General features: G+C 40.9%; 1 protein-coding gene across 1 annotated transcript in view; it reads left to right on the top strand.

The window, feature by feature from the left end:
• The window catches only part of ADAMTSL1 (ADAMTS like 1), a 433,712-nt gene that overhangs the window by 285,725 nt on the left and 126,440 nt on the right, over positions 1-21,547 (top strand). The window contains exon 6 of the mRNA XM_033085355.1: positions 17,370-17,496. Within this exon, the coding sequence (XP_032941246.1) occupies positions 17,370-17,496 (127 nt within the window). The remainder of the gene's footprint in view (positions 1-17,369; positions 17,497-21,547) is intronic.

The raw sequence follows: 21,547 nt of genomic DNA on the forward strand, positions 1-21,547 counted from the left end.
GCATCTAGTACTAAAACAAATAGATTTGCATTCTCATGACAATTCTTACTTGGAAGTCTAAAAGTAGCTGCACTGCTAAAACTATAAAGACTGATGTGGCTTGAGACTCTGTGGCTTGAGAATAGACAAATATACTAGCACTGAGTAATGTCCCTGTGTAATGTCCCTAAGTAATTTTAGTTAAACTAACTCTTTTATTATATACCCTCAAATGGTATAATAATTTTTAATGCAGAAATTACTTTATATTCCCATGTTCTTCAGCATTCAGTTTCTTCAACAAATTGCCATATATTTACAAGTACTGCATTTTTGAGGATGACCAAAAGAAATTAAAATACAAATGCTCATACTGTATTCCTTACAGTGAAAAATTGGAGTGTCAACTTAAAGCAATTAGAAGTCTTGTTTTCTCAGTTTATCCCTGTTAGCCAGTCATATCATGGCGACAGTAGAGGTATTGCATTGAAAAATTCATAACTAGATTTACCCTAACTATATGCTATAGGAGAGCAATTGCTTTACTTTCTATCACAGGTATAGCTAGGTCTATGTAAGTAGTCCAGAATGGTAAGAGTATGGAATTTGCCATAATAATTGGTGATTTTTCTTTAAAAGCATTGATTTTCCATTGCTATAAAAGTTATTTTAAAATATTGGGAAGCCATAGTGTTATAGAAGAACAAGTGAAGCATTCTTTCTCTGTAACATGTATGAATAAACTTATTTCTGTAAGTATAGGAAATGCATGTAAGCTTCAGAGAAGACAAAATACGATTTTAGAAATTATTCATTTGCAGTAGGAGCTGAGGAGCTGCAGGCTACCACTTCGCTGAAGTGGTTGACACACTGTAAACATAATAATTATGGGTCTCAGCAGTTTGTGAGAGTTCATAATGATCCTGGAAGAAAAGCAACATTTTTATGAGATGTCTCTGGAACTGCATGATTTGGGGCAGTGCAGCAGACAACTGTAATAATATACATATGGTTCATCACAACTGCAAAAAATGAAGTCTCCTAAGATGTATATTCCATGTAAAGTCCTGAAGAATAAAAAGTGGAATATGTTCCTTATGTGGTTTAACAACAGCAAGAGCCAGATTCCTCACCTGGTACAGGGCAATGGTATTGTATGCAGACTGGAGAATGAGATCCTGGAGCAGCCCCGCAGAAAGAGACCTGGGGGTCCTGGTAGATGGCAAGTTGAACCTGAGCCAACAGTGCCCTGGAGCCAGGAGGGCCAGCCCTGTCCTGGAGGGCATCAGGCACAGCATCACAGCCAGGCAAGGGAGGGGATTGTCCTGCTCTGCTCTGAGCTGGGGCAACCTCACCTCCAGTGCTGGGGGGTGGTTTGCGTGGCACAGCAAGAGAAAGATGTGAAACTGTTTGTGACCAAAGAAGGGTCACAAAGATGACAAAGAGCCTTGAGAAGAAAGTGTATGAGGAGCAGCTCAAGTTACCTTTTCTGTTCAGCCTGGAGAAGAGGAGACTGAGGGATAACCTCCTTGTAGCCTTCTACAACTTCACGAGGGGAAAAGGAGAGGCAAGTACCCATCTCTTCACTCACATGATCAGTGACAGGACTTTAGGAAATGGCATGAAGCTGAGTAGGAGAGGGTTTAAGTTGGGTATCAGGAAAGAGGTTTTTGACCCAGAGGCGGCTGGGCACTGTAACAGGCTCCCCAGGAAAGTGGTCACCGCAGCAGCCTGTTAGACTTTAAGAAGCTCTTAAGACTTTCAGAAGTATGATGCTCTCAGGCACATGTTCTGATACTTGGAGTGTCCTGCACAGGGACAGCTGTTGGACTAGATGATCCTGATGGATCATTTCCAACTCAGCATATTCTATGATTCTATAATAACAGGTCCTTTGCTACAATTGCACTATGTTGAAGTCAAAGAGATATGTTTTCTGGATTGCTCAGAGCAAAACTACTGAAAGCAACTTTAGGTTTACCCTCCTATAGGTTTGCATTGCAAGTGTTATGGCAACCAAGAAGGAACTGAATGTTCTTGAGATACAATATTATACATAAAACATATATTTATTTAATTATGTCCAAGAATCCTGAATTAGTAAAAGTGATGTTAAGATCACTGTATGCTTACACAGACATAGAGCATTTTTTCCAGTAAGTCAAACAGCAGTGTTAATTTTCTTAACTAACCATGTTGTATGCAAGACTTGGGTCAACCCAAAGCCTATTGTGCTCACAAACTGTTCTTCACAGAAATTAAAGGTCAGCTGCATCGCTTCTATGCACCTCAGTACTCATTCCCGATTTAAATGCGATGGGTTTCACTCTCATTGACAATAACGCATTCGTAAAAGGGTGCAATATTTGGAAATTATAAACCCCCTCTCTCATATCTATCTTTTATTTTCATATTGTTTTGAGGTTTAAAGCCACCAGTGGCATACTTATGAGTCTTTGTTCAATTATGAGATTTTGAGCTGAAGCCTTTGTTCTGTCTGCTGGCCACTTAACAGTTAAAGTCAGAAGACGTGTCTGATTCTACTCAGGGCAAGCAAAGACAATTTTGTGTATAGAACAAGCTGTATCATTGATTCAAGAGGGAGTATGGTTAGAGATTCTTGAAAATAATTTTAATTTTATTTATGTATGTAGGGTTATGGAGAAGTTACTCAGTAGCCGATACAGATACACTTCAAGGCGTTGGTCAGTATCCATGACTGTGATAGTTCAGAAATCATACAAGCTGCAGGCATCTTGCCTCTCTCTGTTTTATAAACATGATTTTTTTCCCATGAAGAGATGTACAACTTGCCTTTGCTCCTTGTGTGAAATACCTAAGAAATCAATAAGAATTACTAGGGATTAATAGGAATTTACTTCTGAACATATTTTTTTCTCTCTCTGTAGTTTTACTCTTGAATTCATAGTGACATGGACCAAACAACAGCATTTTCTTTCTAATCATCTTGTTCCTCCTGAACATTTTAAATCCCTTTCTCTATGGATATATGTGTAATTTGGTTGGTCTTTTCTTTCTCCTTTTTAAAAAAACATACAGATTACTTCTCAGATCTTTGGGTCTCATTTTGAGTTTATCTCAGCTTATAATATGTCCCTTTGGTATATTACAGCTAGATTGAACAGCAGTGCTGAAGTCAATAGAATGGTCATTAAAGAAACAGTGAAGTTCCACATCATGAAATGTCTTTATGGATAGAATTAATGGGTATGCCAAGGACAACACATTTAAAACTTCCAGTTTCTAGTTTAATTTTCCCTGTTTGCAAAATAAATTCCTGTAGTTCAAATCCTTTTTTAGGGTTTTGAGAGTATAAGCAATTTCTGCATACAGCAGGTGAAGCAGGAAAGTTGGAAAATGGTGGGTTGGTCCTGGCTGGATGCCAGGTACCCACCAAAGCTTCTCTCTACAACCAGATGGGAAGAGAAATTATAACTGGAGGCTCATGGCTTGAGATAAGGAATGGGAGAAGTCACTCACTGATTAACATCATGAGCAAAACGGAAAATGAGTTGAATTCATTGCCAATAAAAATCAGAGGAAGATAAAGAGAAGTAAAACAAATCTCAAAAACATCTTCCCCCCAACCTGTCCCTCCTTTTCTCTTCCTCCTCCCTGTGAGCAGTAAACGGAGATGGGGAGCAGAGGTTACAATCAGTTCATCACACATTGTCCCTGCCACTGCTCAGGGAGAGGAGTCATTCCCCCACTCCAGCATAGGATCCCTCCCATGGGAGACAGTTTTCCATGAATCTCTTCAGCACGAGTCCATCTCATGACCTACATCTCTTCAGGAACTGCTCCAATGTGGGTTGCTTTCCACAGAGTGCAGTCCTTCAGGAGCAGCCTGCTCCTGCTTTTGTTTGAAATCAAGCTTCTTCTTTGTCATCACAGTTCACATTATCACAGCAACAAAACCAGGAAATTGGCTGCACTGAGTATGTGTGTTAGAATACTGATTTACACACTCTGTTTCACGCAGCTCACACCACGTGTTTAACCTCTCTGAAAAGGAAGAAACATGGGTATTTCCTTCCTTCCTTCCTTCCTTCCTTCCTTCCTTCCTTCCTTCCTTCCTTCCTTCCTTCCTTCCTTCCTTCCTTCCTTCCTTCCTTCCTTCCTTCCTTCCTTCCTTCCTTCCTTCCTTCCTTCCTTCCTTCCTTCCTTCCTTCCTTCCTTCCTTCCTTCCTTCCTTCCTTCCTTCCTTCCTTCCTTCCTTCCTTCCTTCTTCCATTTTAGTAATGTAGACAAAATCTCCTCTGTGTTATTGGGTTTCCCTGTCACGATCTCTTAGTGTTTCTGCTGCAGAGGAAATACTCCACTTTAATTTTTGTTTTTTTCTGTTTTCCTCACCCCTTTGACTTCTTCTAGTAATCATAGTCTTCATGCTTAGTTCTCTCTCAACATAAGTTTTGCCTTCTGCTCGTGTGAATTCTGAAAAATTTTCTTTTTCTTAACTTTGACAAGGAAGTACAAGAAATTAGTTGCTTCCTCAAATGGGTGATCAAGGATTATTCAAGGCATCTTTTATCTCCAGTATTGATGTCAGGATCTGTGTGTTGCTTTATACCAGATCAGGGATTTTTAAAAAATCATTATTATGATTTTCATTAAATATGTGACCAAAGAGTGTAGTTTCCCAAAAGCATGTCCTATCGATATCATAGCCAAATCCTCACTCACATAAATGAGCATTGCTTCCCTGAAGTCACAATCATAAACAAGACGCTTTCAGTTTGGGCAGTCTCTTTTACTTACACAGCCAGAGTGACCCTTGTCTTCTTCTATCCTTTTAGTCATTCCAGCCTAGGGCTCCCAGGGGATCACACATCACGCAACTGCTGTGAAGTGTATGATTTGTGGGTTTGCTTTAAACATTTTAGCCACAGCTCAGGACAGCAGCAGCTCTCTGTGAAAGATCATGACAGCTGCACCATTTTCATGTTGAAAGGTTAAACACTGGAAGTGTCCATAACTAAACTATCAGCTGAAAGGATGAAACACTGTTGGGCTTCCAATCAAGGGCAAAAAGTGTAGCCATGGTCTATGAAATACAGAGTAAACTTTAGCAGAAAATTAAAAATAAATTTTAAAAAAGATGCTACAATTGCACCATTTGGCTGAAAAGTCAAAACCAGTCATACTAATCCAAGAAATTGATGAGAAATGTATTTGGGAAGAGGTATATACTAACTGACTTTTTGTACATGTAGAAGTGTAAGACCTATTGATTCCTTAAATTTCTCTGAGGAAGCAAGATAAAAGCGTTCTACTTTTGCTTTCTGCTTTCTACATAAAACTTGAAAAGCTATTCTTCTGTTGATATCCTAAATTGTATGAGTGTTTTCATTACTATTGCTATTACTATTACTATTACTATTACTATTACTATTACTATTACTATTACTATTACTATTACTATTCTGTTACTATTATTGGTGGAGTTTTTATTAAAGATCATAAAATTACTTCATCTATATGATAGAAGTGCACAATGAATCATATTATAGCTCTAATTATAGGATCAGATACAATTATTATAATACTGGGAATTTTTAAGAAGGCTATTAACTAAATTTGTTACTACAAAAAAGTTGTTTAGGACCAAAAACAACCTTTTGTTTCTTCTCACAAAACTTTCTCCTTTACATTCTCTTAATTTTACAGGTTAAAGAAAGTTGCATCCCAGAAATGCCTATATTAGTCTACTACTTACAGAGTATTAAATTTCTATTTAAAGATCTACTTTCACATAATACTAGAGGTAGTTTTTTTTAAATTTTGATTTATTGATTCCTTGGTCTTTTTTTTTTCTTTTTTTTTTCTTTTTTTTTTTTTTTTTTTTTTACTGAGCTGGACAGTGAATTCAAGTCAGCTAACAAACTTAGTTATCTTTAGCTAACTCTACCCACCTGTAGCTGATCAGAAATCAGACTTGGTGATCAGAAGTATGTTTTAGACGTATGTATGGCTGGGGGGTTGACCTTGATGACATTTAGAGGTCCCAAACTAGTCCATGGTTCTATTTTGTGGTTCTACATACACCAGTACTTAAATGGCTCTGTGTGTGTTTGGATCTGTGTCTGTGACTGCATGGACAGAGGCTGTACAAACTGGTGCATCATTTCAGAAGAGTGGGAAAATCTGTGCTATTTTAAATAGGTGACTGTGCTGTATGCCCTGTGTATAATGACTTCGGGATGGAGAGTTTCTTCTTCTCCCTTCCATGTACAAAGTGTTCCTGCACACATCCTCTCCCATTTCCAGTTCAGCCCAAAATACAGAGCTAATCGGGGTAACAGCATCACCTGTTTGGAGTTTGGATATTTTATTCATTGGCACAGTAAATCTACGTGAGACAGGTAAAAATAAGATTAGGTGGTCATCTCAGCAGGCTCTTGAAGGCTTACTAACCTGACTTGGGCCCTGACTGTCCATCTGGGATACACCTGGAGCATAGCTGCAGGAATTTGCAACTGAGCCTGTGGCTGCTTCTTGCCATTCCTTAGCTTTGGATCTGATTTCTTTGCATGCCCTCCTTTCAAGTCAACTCTAGTTCTGGGGAATAAGAATACCAGGAGTCCATCCTGCCCCATGTTAACCCCTGACCTGCATTTTTCCACCCTGCAACATTAATTGGTCTAATATCAGAGACTGTTCTCATCCTTCTTTAGCACTGGTAACAAGGAGGATTGTGTGCTGATTTTCATGAGATCACTTTTTTCTACACTTTACTTAGATTTGTTATCCAACTGTGAAAACTCTGAGACAGTAACTTCTAGTAGAAATATTCACCTGCATTTCTTTCTTTCACTCTCACAAGAGGACTGAAAGCTCTGCTATTTGCCTGGTTGATGTCAAGGCCAAGAAATCAATGGCCTTTGTTTTATTAATTCTCTATAAACAGGCATCATGTGGGCTTCCACCAACCTGTATTATTTTAGAGGTATTTTTGACAACTTCCAGTTATAATTATTTTGTCCTTCCAGGACTATGACAGAAATCAGGTCAGAAAGAAGGAAATTATTTGGGGAAAAATATGTCAAGGTATTTATATACTGCTAGGATTTCAGTCTTGTGTAGTTCAGCTATTTCTGCCTCCTGTTCGTAATCTTTTTTTTTTAGACAGTCCATTGAAACCTAGAGGTCTTCTGCAGAGATAACATTTCAGAAAGTACTGAATTCTTGATTTCTGTTGTTTATATGATTTATAACTTGTGCAGGCTGAACAACTGAATTGCCGTTTGAATATTTTGTCTTACACTGTCCTCACCTACCTCATGTTCCACAGGTAGCAAGTCATAATTTTGTTCTCTTGTTGGTGAATTTCAGTTTTTCTGAGACAAAAGAAGTAGCTTGTCCTCCAGCATGATGTCTTTTCAGTACACAAAAAGGAGTGGGATGGAGAGCCATGATTCATAAGAGGAATAGCCAAATGCTTGAATTGCTATCATCATACCAGGTAGCAACATTTTTGTGGTGGAGGATGGAAGGGAAATGGGATTATTTTTTATGTTTGAAAAAATCTTCAGTTGCATTATTATAACTCCCCTGCCTTGAATTATCAGGTTTTTTACTTTTTGGACTAACAGGGGTTAGCACCTCTGCAGAGACAGTTTGTTCTAGTCTTTCAGTAGAAACAATACATGGTGCTCTCCAGGGCTGACCCACTTGTCTACTGTGCATACATCTTTGGCTGGAGTACTCAGAGCAGATCCCTTTGCTGGTGGCAGAGGGAGGAAGGAACATTGTCATTTGGAGGCTTGGCAATTACAAGAAACTTAAAAGAGCAGCTTGGAGACTTATAAGGGTTCTCCTTCCATTATCAGGAAGTAATCTCTGTTCATGTATTTCCTTAGCACACCCAGAATCCTGAGATGTGTAGAGTGTGCAGTGGCTTTATTGATATATGAGGATGGCAAGATGCCTGCAAAGGCAGAGTCCTCAGCAAAACAGATGTTTGGTTCTCACTGAAGACCTTAGCAAGAGGTCCAGTTACTGTGAAGACTCAGGATAGGTGTTTCACAGACATTTCAGATAGTTTCCTCTGTTATCCTAAATGTGTTCTCCTAGGGCCTGCATGCATTCCTCTTACACACTGAGCAGCAGGCTGGAATACCATATAGACTAGCTAAGCTGCTTCAGCAGTAGCCTTGGGACATGTAGCCTCTCTCAAGTATTTGAACTGTGAGAGATGTCTGTTCCTTGATAACAGATTATGTAACTGCCAGGAAGCACCAGAAAATCTTTGCTGGCGCTGGTATAACAAGGCTCTACAGATGGATCCCCATTGATCCAGCCGACAGAGGACCAACTCCTGCCAACAAAAGAAGCCTGTACACCCATCAGAAGAGAGCTCTGAATAGCAATTTCAAGCATGCCATGAAGTCATCAGAGTTTACAAAGAATCGCAGTCAAATGTAATGTGTCACAAGTGTCAATTAAATGCTTTTACAATTAGCGTTTCATGTTCTAGGAGAAAAGAATAGATCCAGCAGGCAGAATTTCCTCTTGGTTTCTTAAGCACATTGCTACCAGAAAGCTGAGGGAGAGTTGCCTTGATGAATTTTGTCTTAGAATGGCCTTTACAATCACTTTCTGATGCAGTGTTTTGATATTCTTCAGACACTAACATATCTTTCCCCTGAAAGGGCTAAGATGTCCAGACAATAGATGTGATTCTTCTGGAGAAAAGCAAGTATTTCAGTAATGATCTGCTAAAGTTAGGGTTTTTTTTCTTTCTCCTTCTTCAAGAAATACACAAGCATGTAAGGACAAAGAAGAAACTAATTTTTACTCTAACTCAATTTGGATATGTAGATGCAGTAAAAACCAAAGAAAAGTGTGAATGAAATGGTAAGTGAATATGAATAATCACAGAAGCTTCCTTTCTTCCTATTGTAGTCTGTTTATAAACTCTTGGAAGTTAGTTCTGATAGTTCTGTTTAAATGTTGCCTCTAACAGAGCAACAGCCTCTGCATTTCTGTATCATGAGAGAAAGAGCTAGAGAGAGCTTCGTTCATTCATCTGTGGACTCTCCTATGGTGGCCCACAGAAAAAATTTTTTGGTTATAAATCACTAAACCTGAAAAATTCTTTTTTTTAATCTTGGAAGATTCCTCCTAATTCAATTTGCGTGTAAGGGGTTAACTTCTCCCCACATCCAAGATTTTAGTGTGTCTTTAATCGTCATTTGGAAGTGTCAACTTTAAAACTAGTTGAATTGCCATTTGTTAAATCAAGGGTAGCATCAGAATGAGTTTACTTTTCTTTTTTCTCTGAGAGGAAAGTAAGAAATAGAAATTTCTCCTCAGTCCCTTGCACTGCTGAGTGCTTGCTGTTGGCTTCTAGAGCTTTGGCTGAACCATTGATTCCCAACGTGCTGAGTCTGCTGTGCTGTTGAGTGAAGCTACATAAGGGTCTTTGTTTAAACACATTAATAGGAGAGAGCTCTGGCTACCTGAGAATGATGGGACAGATACCAGGCAGGATCTGCAGAATGGTTGCCGTGGATTAGCGGTGGAGAAGGAAACCAGCAGCCACAGATCAACAAGCTGGCCAGCCATGTTTCCTTGCATTGCAAGGTCTATCTTAGGCACTTCAGTAGCTGTGTTTAACAATTGGAGTACTCATCAGTAATTGAAGTTTGTTTCACGCTGCCTGAACAGTTGCAAGATATATTTCTCTCAAATACCCAGCAAGTACACTGGCTGCACATGTCACTGGGCCTGATGTTACTAGCATAGTTACAAATTGCCTTGCCATTGTGAAAATTATCTTAAGGTCTTCGATTATAGTCAGATTGTGGTGTACCTCCACCTGAATTCCTGGGGACCTGGGGAAGTCCTGCCAAGTGCCTGGTGCTGGTCAAGATGGCCTGTGATGGGATAATGTCATGAGGCTGTGCCAGAAAAGTTCTGGGGCTGTAAAATATTATCTCAAAGGTGTTGGCGCACTGAAGGGCAGATACCTCCTCAGCAGGAGCTGCTCGTGCCACAGGCACTAACTCAGATCCAGTTTGCTGTACAGGCTCAAGCTTGTTCTCTCCCCAACAATTTGAAGGGCAGAGCAGCTCTTAATGCTGTTTCTGTAAAACAGGATTTTGAACCCAGTTGAAATGATGGCTCTGATCCAAAACCTTTTTCAACTCTGCAGTGACAATACACACAAGTACCACATTGAGCCTCACATTACTATCTATGTGAAGGGCAACTTTGGTTTTTTCAGATTCTCAGAACTTCTTGCATTTAAACTACAGACATGCCCTTTGAAAAACAGAGAGATTTATTTATAATTGGCTAAATTTGCAAGCTTGCTTTATTACATTATTTCCTGCCCGGGATTTCTTAATACTGAATTGAAATTATTATGAAAACTTCTTACTTGAGGGCATTTCCAGACTGGCAGAGCTGGAGCAGAACCTGTCATTGCTGGTCCAGTTTTATTTCTGGAAAAATCTGCTAAACTGAGCCAGAGTTCAAGTCCACAAGGGGAACACATGCACTTATAACACTCATGCACACACTCAGTGAGTTAGTCCAACTCCTGTTGTGGGACTTTTAGTCTGATACCTTTAAACTACACACAGGCAGTTGATCTGTTAACTTGATAGCCATCTCTTTTCTTGCAGCATCCTGTAAAAATTATTTTGCAATGTGTCTCAGAGTCAGAAATATCCTTATTTTTCTGTTTTGTCAACCCATGGGCTGTCAAGTGGAGTAATGGGAAGTTTGGGGTCCGGGGTGGGGGGGAGGGGGTAGAGGGGAAAAGAGTCAAACTCAGCATGAAGTCTGGGACTTCAGCCTAAAATGTAATATGGAATCTTTACCTCTGAGTAGAACTGTGGTACCTTATGCCAGAAAACAATACAGGCTTGGCCAACTAGGGATTAGCTGTTGTTATTCTGGCTTTTTGTTGCTAGACTTTCTACACTAAACCCATAAGGAGAATAAAAAAATCATCTCACTTGAGAGGTGGTGAATATCTGGGAAGGCAGTTGGTACTCACCTGTGATTTCCTCACTCTGGTACCACATGGCTGACATTTTCCATGTACTGAGAGACCTCCAGAGCTCTGCAAGATCTGCCTTTACTGCTTTAAGGGTATTTAACCACAATAGTAATGAGCTTCATAGAAGCACCTTTAGAAATGCACAAGAGCTTCATCCAAAACTTATCAAACTTGTAAGTACATGTTCTTGATTTTCATGGAGTTTGGATTAGATTGTCAGCTGTTTCTGACATTTTGTTCAGTAACAATGGGCAGTTCAAGCTTCTGACTGCACTTCAGCAACCTGAAACTCAACAGATTTCAGTGTGGAAAGTCTGTGCTTCATTACTCTGCTTTAAGGGGAGGAAGCTTAACACGTAATAGAGATGAGTATGAAAACTGCTTATTTCAGAACTTTTCCAGGCACAATTTGTTGTAGTAATCCATTTTCCTTCCTAGTGGGGACTTCCTTCCCAGACATTTATGAATTGAAAAATACTTCATCTCCCTAAACTGCCCAGGATATATTAAGATCAGACCTAGAATGCATTGGAAAGGCAAGTTTCTATCCCATAGAAACTTCAGAATTTCAACATTGGATCCAGCTTCAAACAAAGATAAGGAGTTTACATTTCAAAGCTTTTCAGAGAGTGAAATATTCCTTAGACTTCTTATTCAAAAAAGTCATTATTTTGTTTCAAACTGTCCCCCAACCCATAACTCTGAGCTGTGCATCAGAGGTATCCTCATTGTATCCTTTGCTCACCATGCTGATGAAGCAGTGCCTTCCATGGTGCTTGTTTTCATGGGGAGGTCCTCAACCAACTCCTGTCAGGTGAGTATGCCCATAGGTCAGTGTCTTGACAGACTTTTCTAGTTCTGCAGACCAAGTGAGTCTACTTTTTTGATAGTTGGCCTCTTCTAGTGTCTTGCATCTTCAATGGTAACAGCCATTTTAAAACTTTCCCTCTGTGTTTTGTTCATGCTATGGGCAGATGCTGAAACAATTCTGCCTGCCTATTTCTTGTAAACCCTTTGCATGTTTCTGAGGGAGTGACACATTTTCACCCATTCCATAATCTTTTTCAATGATTTCTCTGTAGCCTTGATGGACAGTGAAAATAATGTTATGGAAATGACATGTTTTCAACCCAGCCACACTTCTGTTTCTTCTACTCAGAAACAAAAGCTATTGTTCTCATGAACTGTGTATTTTTTCAGGAGCCTTTTAATATTTCCTTGTCTGATTTCTTTGCTCTCATAAGAGTCCAGCCTGCAAAATGTTTTCATTGAAGAGCTACTAAAAATTAATATAGGAGATCTGGAGTAATGTTTTTCATTTTAAAGTACCAGTTCCTCCATTTCAAACACTAGCAACCTTTCTAGTTCATGTAATTACCTTCAAAAGATGGAAGAATTTCCACAGGTATGGAAAGGAAAGGAAAGTTGAGGGCAGTTCAGGAAAGCTGAGGGCAGTTCAGGAAAGTTGAGGGGAGGAGAGGAGAGGAGAGGAGAGGAGAGGAGAGGAGAGGAGAGGAGAGGAGAGGAGAGGAGAGGAGAGGAGAGGAGAGGAGAGGAGAGGAGAGGAGAGGAGAGGAGAGGAGAGGAGAGGAGAGGAGAGGAGAGGAGAGGAGAGGAGAGGAGAGGAGAGGAGAGGAGAGGAGAGGAGAGGAGAGGAGAGGAGAGGAGAGGAGAGGAGAGGAGAGGAGAGGAGAGGAGAGGAGAGGAGAGGAGAGGAGAGGAGAGGAGAGGAGAGGAGAGGAGAGGAGAGGAGAGGAGAGGAGAGGAGAGGAAACTTGGAAACATTATTCATTTCTGGCATTAGTTAATCACTCATAAGTTCTTTTAATGAAAATTTCATACAGATTCCCAGAGCTCTGATATCTATTTAGATAGATAATTTAACAGTAAAGAAAAAAAATTGCAGAGGCCTTGGGGAGGAATAGGAAATCCATTTAATTTCATCAAAACTTTTAAAAGCATAAAAATATCTGAGACACTGCCAAATACAGTAAGGTTAATATACATTTTGTGCATACCACAGAAATGTTGATAATCACAAAGGTCTCCATACTTCCACTTTGCTAGTACTTCCATTTGAAATACAGCATTTCAACAGAGGAAATATTTTTATGCTGTACACTGGTAATGGCTGTCCAACTAAAAAAAAAGAAACAAACCACAATATAACTTCCTTTCACACCTGAGATTTTCCCGGTGGTTTCCTCCACAAGTTGTGACCTAGCTCCAAATTGCTCAGTTTATAAATTGACTTTAATCAGGGTATTGCCTATGGCAATTTGTGAGCTGGTGATTCATAAAGTTAAAAATGCTTTAAAGTAATAAATGCTGTTTTTTGAAACTGGTTACCTCATACTTGGATTTAAGATCCAGCCTATTTCTTATCCAAGCAGTTCATATATTCGTTTCCAAATAGGCAAAGGCATAAAGGTGTATACCACTGTAAATTGAATTATTGAACAATTATGAAAGTGAATTCTGTCCTTTCTTCTATTATCTGGGCTCCCCAGCAGGACCTTTCTCACTGTATGTGCTAGTGATCTCTAATGCACTAGAAGGAAAATCTGATTTGTAGGTATTGTCATCTCAGTTTTCAGACCATGCAAGTGATTCTTTTTACCATCTTGTCTACACAGTGGCATTCATGGGAGTTAAAGCATACCAGTCTGTGTGTATCAAAGGTGGTTCAGGTCCTGTGTGGATATTCTTATTCAAAAAAAAATATATATATAGACTTAAAACTTACACAATACTGTGGATACAATTTGTATATCTGTATATCTGTCCTTCGAAGTTTTGTGTAGGATAGTCACAGTCAAGATACAAGCTTATCTTTGCTTCAGTTTTCTAACTATTATTTGTTGTGCTGTTTCTAACATGCTAAAATGTCTCTCGCAGTCTTGATATGACCAGCTTTTCAAGGACATGTATCATTTTTGTGACTACAGTAATTTCACTATTATAAGCCGCACCATTTTGACTAAAATTTTGGTCCGAACCCAAAGTGCGGCTTAAAATCAGGTGCAGCTTATATATGGACAAAGAACAAAAATTTGCTGGTTTAGTTTGGAGGACAAGTGTCTGCTGAGAAAGGCAGAAGCTTCTCTTTGAAATGGAGAATGTAAACACCCTCCCTCCAAATTATTAGAATTTTGAAATCAAGGGCCTTTCAGGCAAAGATATGGGAATTAGGAATAAAAGTTCTTTTCTAGGGAAATTAAAATAGAAATACAGTACTACAAAGGAACAAACTCCAAACCCTGACAAAGTCAGAGTACAACCTTAACCCTGTCAGGCAGGATGTTGGTAGCAGTCCCATTAAATGGTGGCTGCATCCTCCTGCAGTGACAGATGTGGTTCAGTTGAAGCAGTGCTCCTGTACAAGGTGCAGTTTCCCTCTAGAGGTCCAGTGGTGATGTGGAGAAATCCGGTTTTCCTCTGGAGTCCAGTGGAGAAAGGGGCTACCTTAGTGTCCCAAAACCTCTGCTTTTATCTCTTCCCCCTGGCTGGAGCAACTTCCAATGGGATGAAGTAATTTTATCAGTCACACAGTGGGACTCAATGGGTCATTAGCAGAAAATGACTCCCTGGAGGAAGGATGGGTTGTGAAAAGATAAAGAACAATGCCCTGCCTGGTTTCAATGGATGGCCCATTAACAGAATATCTGCCGTTGAGATTAGGATCATTGCCGCCACCCTCAACAGATGGTGATAGAATAGATACCTTTTATCACACTCTGTATTGTAACGTGCAGTTTATAATCAGATGCGGCTTGTAATCATGAAATTACTGTATTACTTCTTTAGGCTTCACTAATTCCGTTAGAGAGATCATAATATAATGTGTAAGCGTAGGAGGCTTGACCTGGTTCTGACCTGGAAGAAGTCAGTAAAATAAAAATTTTAAAAAACATTATAGCTTTCATCAAGTTTGAATCTATGATTTAAATCAAATTAATTATATTGTCAATATGACAGATAATCAAGGAAACAGCTATTCTGCCGCTAGTATAATAATGATATTAGAAGTGGGAATTGAATGGCTAAAAGAAAATACTGGTTATTAAAGCCTGCATTTTCATAGACAAATGAAGAGAAAGTGTCAAACCCAGAAGTATATCTCACCCTAGCAAAGATGTGTAACTTTGCACACTCAGATTTACACAAATAAGAAATACTAGTCTGAAAGTTTAAGTGGGTAAGTTACACATACAGCTTTTATGAATCTCGATGATAAGTGCCCTATTTGCTCTCATCATTTTCTAGGACCTAATTATCTGATTCACCTAAAGCTCAGAAATGAAGGAAAATTTAAAGCTGAAAAACCAATTGATTTAAAGTTCCCTGTGTTAATATATACACTCTCTCTTTGGCTACGAGCCTTAGCACAAACACATTAGAAGTTATAGACAAATATTTGTTCATCACTGTGTGCCAGAATGCTAGAAGGCCTTTCATTTTCTAATGCTTATAAAGGTAATTATATCACTGTATGGACTTTCTGAATTTCTTGGATTTCAATTATTTATGTGCAAAATTCATAACTTAGATGCAGAACTCAAACAAAAGGCTTATATTAATTCCCTGTTAAACAAATAATCCATTAGTTAATTTTAAATTTACAGTAGTTTCACAAATACAAGCCGCACGGATTATAAGCCGCACTTCCGGTGCCTCGACAATGTTGCTGTCTTTGTCAATAGATAAGCCGCACCCCGAATATTAGCCGCACTTTCGTTCGTAGTGAGAATCCGTGCGCAGCTTTCACAAATTGGCCAATTAGTAACAGGATCGCGGCATAGCAGGGTTTACTGGCTCGGGGCGGGGCCAGGAAGGCTCGGCCCGCTCATGGTTGCCGACGGGGCCGGCCAGGCGGTGCTGCCGCCGCCGCCAGGCTCACTGGCCCCCCTCTCCCGTCAGCACCGCCCCGCTGCCGCGTTTGCTTGCCCTGCCAGCGGGCCAGCCGCCGCCGTCGCTGCTGCTGGCGGGCACGCCGGCCGCCCCGCTGCTGCGTTTACTCGCCCTGCCGGCGGGCCAGCCGCCGCCGCCGCTGCCAGGCATGCCGGCCGCCCTGCGCCATGTTAGCTCGCCCGGCCGGCAGGGCTGCCGCCGCTGCCAGGCTCTGCCGGCGGGGCGGCCACGCCAGGCTCGCCGGCCGCCCTCTCCCGTCTGCACCGCCGCCGCGTTTCCTCGCCCTGGCCGGCACTGCAGGCCCCCGCACCGCCGGGCTCCCCCACGCTGCTGGCCCCGATTCTGCTGGGCTTCCCCCGCTGCCAGGCAGCCCCACCCGCCGGCCTTCCTGCTTCTGCCATGCTCCCCTGCACTGCTAGCCCCAGTTCTCCCGGGCTCCCCCACCCTGCTGGCCCGGGCTCTGCCGCCCCCCCTGCCCCACCCTGCTGGCCCAGGCTCTGCCGCCCGCCCCCCACACTGCTGGCCCCGCCTCTGCCAGGCTTTCCCACCTCAGCCGGGGCCGGCCAGGCTCCAGCTTGGCTTGGGGCTGCCGCGGGCTCTCACTTCCGTGTTGGCAGCTTTTAGAATATTGTTCATGTATTAGCCTCCCTCGAATATCAGCCGCACTTCCGGGTTTCCACCAAACTTTTGGTCAAATTGGTGCGGCTTGTATTCGTGAAATTACTGTACTTAATTATAAATTACTATTTGATGCTCCTCAAAGCAACAGAGGTTTTGCAAACTGAGAAACCTAGTTTATATATTTAACTCCTAAAATTTTGAACCAAAAAATTCACATGTAGGAATAAAGCCAATTTCAGAGCAGGTAATTGCATTCATGCAATGACTCTCAATTCTTTTGTTGCAATCATTCCAGCCTTCTTTATCAGATCTTTTACAATGTCTGAACACAGGCATTGACAGTGTGGAATGGGATTATTGTCAAACATAACTAAAACCACATGGCTTCTCCAGCTGCATAGCAGGTAAAATTTCAGAGCCATGTTACTATTGATCCATGCTGCTCTTTACTTTTATCCATCTGTCTGCTTCTTATCTGTCTTTTTATGTGTTTCAGCCATTTTTCTTTGTGAAACCCTAAGAAGGGAAATTTCTGATAGGACTCTGGCTAAGAAATGCTCACAATGCCCTAAAATAACAATCTCCAACAATACTCTTTTCTTCCTCTGGACTGCAAAAGCCATTGAGTACTAACCTGTTCACTATCTCTCGCCTGACTTCAGTGTGCACTCCCAGTCAGATTTGCTCAGCCTCTTTCATTGCTAAGGTACTTTATGGCCCTCTAGAGATTCTAAGACAGAAATTTAGAGTAATTATTTGCAGAGATGGATTGAGCAGTGAGTTGGTTTGTGCTCACGTTGAACTGCATGTCTTTCTTTCTTGCCAGATTGTTGGCTGTGACCACCAGCTGGGAAGTGCTGTCAAGGAGGATAACTGTGGGGTCTGCAATGGAGATGGGTCCACCTGCCGGCTGGTACGAGGCCACTATAAGTCCCAGCTCTCTGCAAGTAAACGTAAGCTGCTCCTTCTGGTAGAGTGCCACCTTCTCCTTTTAGTCACGTTTTCATTTCTTGCAAGCTAGTTTCACACCACTCTCTCAGGTTCCTGAATAATCGTGGTCAGTCTAGTTGTCCCCAGAGGTGCACGCCTCTGGGGTTAAAGCAGCCTTGCTAAGCTGTTGGTCAGGTTTTGGGAGAGGACAGTGGAAAGGTGTCATCAGCATATTCCCCATCTGAGCTGGTCAGTTGCTGGTGAAGAGCAGGAGAGCCAGGGGAGATGGCTCTTCAACACTGCTCTGGCTCTACTGGCTGGCTATACACGGACTGAGTGCGCACTGCTGTGAGCAGAATGGTCTGTGTTGCTCTGCACCAGAGGCGAGCCTTGAGGGGCTGGTCTCTCCAAGGCCTATTTGCATGTCCCTGCATGCTCAGCATGGTCACTCAGCTCTACAGGGAACTGAGGAACCTAACTTGTCAGAAAGTGCCTACACAGGCATGAGAGATCTCTACAGAAAAACATGGCCTTTCCTGCATGCTGACCCAGCTTTAACCCAGAGTGGTAAATTAGCATTAGTGTATCCCAGTGAGAGGTTAGTTTATCCTGAACCTCAAACAGGCTTTTTAAATCAGTTTACAGCACCACAGATGGAGCTATAAAAGCTTTGGGGTGAGAAATAGGGTGTGTCTGGTCAGTTTTGAAGGAAGGATGGAAAGGTAGATGTATTTTCATGCCTTTGTAGACACACATATGGAATTGCATGTGCTAGCCTGGAAACCTGTCCCCAGCCTTGGAATTTAATCAGACCAGCTCTACCGTTCTGGAGCAACTTTGCAACTGCTGAATAGCACATAACTTTAAAGATTCATATAGCACTGTAGTATCTGTTGAAGACTGTGTGTATACTTGTGGGTTCTATAACAGGGAGAGCTGCTTTTTGTAAAAGCTACTCTCTGTCAAAGAGTAACTGCATTGGTAGGGAGCATGGATAGCACAGTGCAGCTGTGGCTCTGTGTTTGCTGAGTGAGAGGGAGAGAAGGAGGAGAAAAGGGGAGGGGAAGTTCCAGGAAGGGAAGTTCCGGGAAGGGAAGGGAAGCTCAGGGAAGTTCAGGGAAGTTCAGGGAAGGGAAGTTCAGGGAAGTTCAGGGAAGTTCAGGGAAGGGAAGTTCAGGGAAGTTCAGGGAAGTTCAGGGAAGGGAAGTTCAGGGAAGGGAAGTTCAGGGAAGTTCAGGGAAGTTCAGGGAAGTTCAGGGAAGGGAAGGGAAGGGAAGGGAAGGGAAGGGAAGGGAAGGGAAGGGAAGGGAAGGGAAGGGAAGGGAAGGGAAGGGAAGGGAAGGGAAGGGAAGGGAAGGGAAGGGCAGGGAAGGGAAGGGAAGGGAAGGGAAGGGAAGGGAAGGGAAGGGAAGGGAAGGGAAGGGAAGGGAAGGGAAGGGAAGGGAAGGGAAGGGAAGGGAAGGGAAGGGAAGGGAAGGGAAGGGAAGGGAAGCTATTTTGTATGAAGGAAAGAAAGGAATAATCCTCATAGAGCTCCATTGCTGAAGCAGAATTGGTCATTAGAGGACAAAGGAAATACTTCACAAAGATTTAGGAATGGAATTTCACCTCACTGTTAAGTTTTCTACAATAGGCAGGAACGGATTTGGAATTCTCTAGGCCACTTGAGACATAATAGTGTTAGTGAACTTTTTTGGCAAATATCTTTTCCTGTAGGAGAAATTAATTGGTTTTTAGTTGCTTTGTGGTAAAAAGGTGCTCATTCTTTTCTACTGAGGATAAAGGCACTAATATATTATGCACAGTACTAAAATGTTAGTAAAACACATTACCTACTCCCAATGGTTTCCTACTAAATATAAAGAATGCTATATAGGTAGTAGAGCAGATGGCAGAGAGCACAATCTTAGACTGAGACACATATGAAAAAAATGTTAGCGAATGGATTTTTTAGTCACATTTGTCTGTATGTAATTGTTATGCAGTGCTAGGAAAATTGCCAATTTTGTGTGGAGTCTGTATAAACCCTGTGGCATTATTCCCTTCCCTGCTGTGAACATGCATGTTTTTATGCAACACTATGAACTTTAAATCTATGAAAAGTAAGGTTTTTTATAATTATTTTTTTTAATTGTAAAGACACAGTTATTAATCTTCTTCACACATGTGAATTAATATGAATTCTTTGTGAGGTTGGCTTCAAAATTATTTATGTAAATGTTGTGAAAATTTGAGATTTTAAATGTTGAAATTCTTTCCACAATCTATTGTATTCATTTTCTGCATTTATCTTCCCCAGCAATGTTGGCACTTCACTATCTCAGCATCTTGCTTATTTGTCACTATTAATATAAATACACAAGCAAATGTGGGATCAGGGCCTGATTTATTTTATTTATCCAGTCATTTCAATGACTGGATTGATTAGTTGATAGCTAAGTTTCAAGTTATCTTTAAAAAATAATCCTGTTTTTCTAGAATTTTGTCTACTTTATCTGTGGTCTGAACAAGAGATTAAAAGCCAGACTGCCATGCAGCATTAGAAAAATCAGAGGGAAAAATGTACATCAGTGACTAGGTATCAGCAGAGGTGTTCTTTGGCCTTGCACAGGATTTTTGTTCCTCTACGAACAGTATTCAATCTCTAGGACTGTTCTAGGGGTTGGACAGTCGACTTTTACTCCAGAGGCTCCCAGTAGTTTCTGAAGCTGTTTATATCTCAAAATTGTTCCAAACAGTCTTGAGCTCATCATACTAAAGTAATTTTCTCTTGGTGCTCACATCGAGTTCCAGGGTTTGGAGTGAGATAACAAAATTCATAAAGCTTTTAAACACTTAACATTTCCTACAGCAACAGCTTCTTCACTGTTTATAGGGGTAGTATCCATGTCCCAGTGGCCTCAGAGACAGAAATATATATAGTAGGGCAGGATTTAGTGGGATGTTGAATTCTTACCTACATTTTTATGAAAAACAAAGCACCTGTGTCTATACTTTTGTAAGACAGATAATAAAAAGGCTACAAAAAATCTGTACTGATTCCAGAAATATTATTTTTTCTTAGGTGGTTTGGGTGATTCTTTAGAAGTCTGTAGAAAATGCATCTTTCTGTTTTTATTTAATATCTTCTTTAGGGAATTGTGTACATCCTTGATATAAGCTGCATTTAAGCAAGCTTCTTTGTATTCACCAAGAAGCTAGAGACTTAGTCCCATAAGTTGTGAGTACCTTCTGCTGATCACCTAGTGCAAAGCTGGTGTTTCTCTGAAACAGGATTGACATCTATTAGCGAAGCAGATTAGTTTTAAGAGAAACTTGTAAAAATTATAATGCTGCTAGATATTCACCTAATTACTCTTGTTATGGCTGGCAGAAATAGATGTTGTTCCAGATTTCCACTGAATATCAGTAGTAATCAGGAGACAGAAAGAACTCCATTTTTCATCATGAGAACTGACAAGCCATTTGGACAAATTAAAAATCTGAAACTAGAAGAAACTTCTGTCTCATGGGAATCTTATGTATGCACATGACATTTAACTTTTGCCTAAAACTTTGCACTTTCTTCTCAGCCCTGAGCCACTGTCCTTTCAGTTACCTGGACCTTCTTTTGCTTCCCTAAGCATGGTCTCCAGAGAAAACCAACCACCTGTTAAAGCATTTTGTGTCTTTTCAACACAGCTGCTCAACAATCTGTCTCTCTGCTTATTGTTGGAGAGAACTGTGACTAAATGTTAGCATGCTTACTTTCACATCTCTTCACAGGAAATGTCTCCTCCTTATCACTGTTAACCTCAGGAAATTATCCTTCAGTCCCCACTGTTTCTGCTTTATGAAAGCAGGAAGCACTGTGATAAGAATAAATCCCACTGAGCATTGCATTTCATATAAAGCATGCTAGGATTTCAAATGGAAAGCAGCTACAAGATCAGGTGAAATATAGTCCTAGCAGTACCCTGGTGCAGAAGATGCGTGCTGTGGACATAAGCTCACATGGTCTTTAAACTCTCTGGGTTTTCTGTGACATGTCAACTGAGTTGTTAACTTTGCAGGACAGAGCTTGTAACTGAGAGA

Source organism: Catharus ustulatus, chromosome Z, assembly GCF_009819885.2.
Source record: "Catharus ustulatus isolate bCatUst1 chromosome Z, bCatUst1.pri.v2, whole genome shotgun sequence".
Lineage (NCBI taxonomy): Eukaryota > Metazoa > Chordata > Aves > Passeriformes > Turdidae > Catharus > Catharus ustulatus.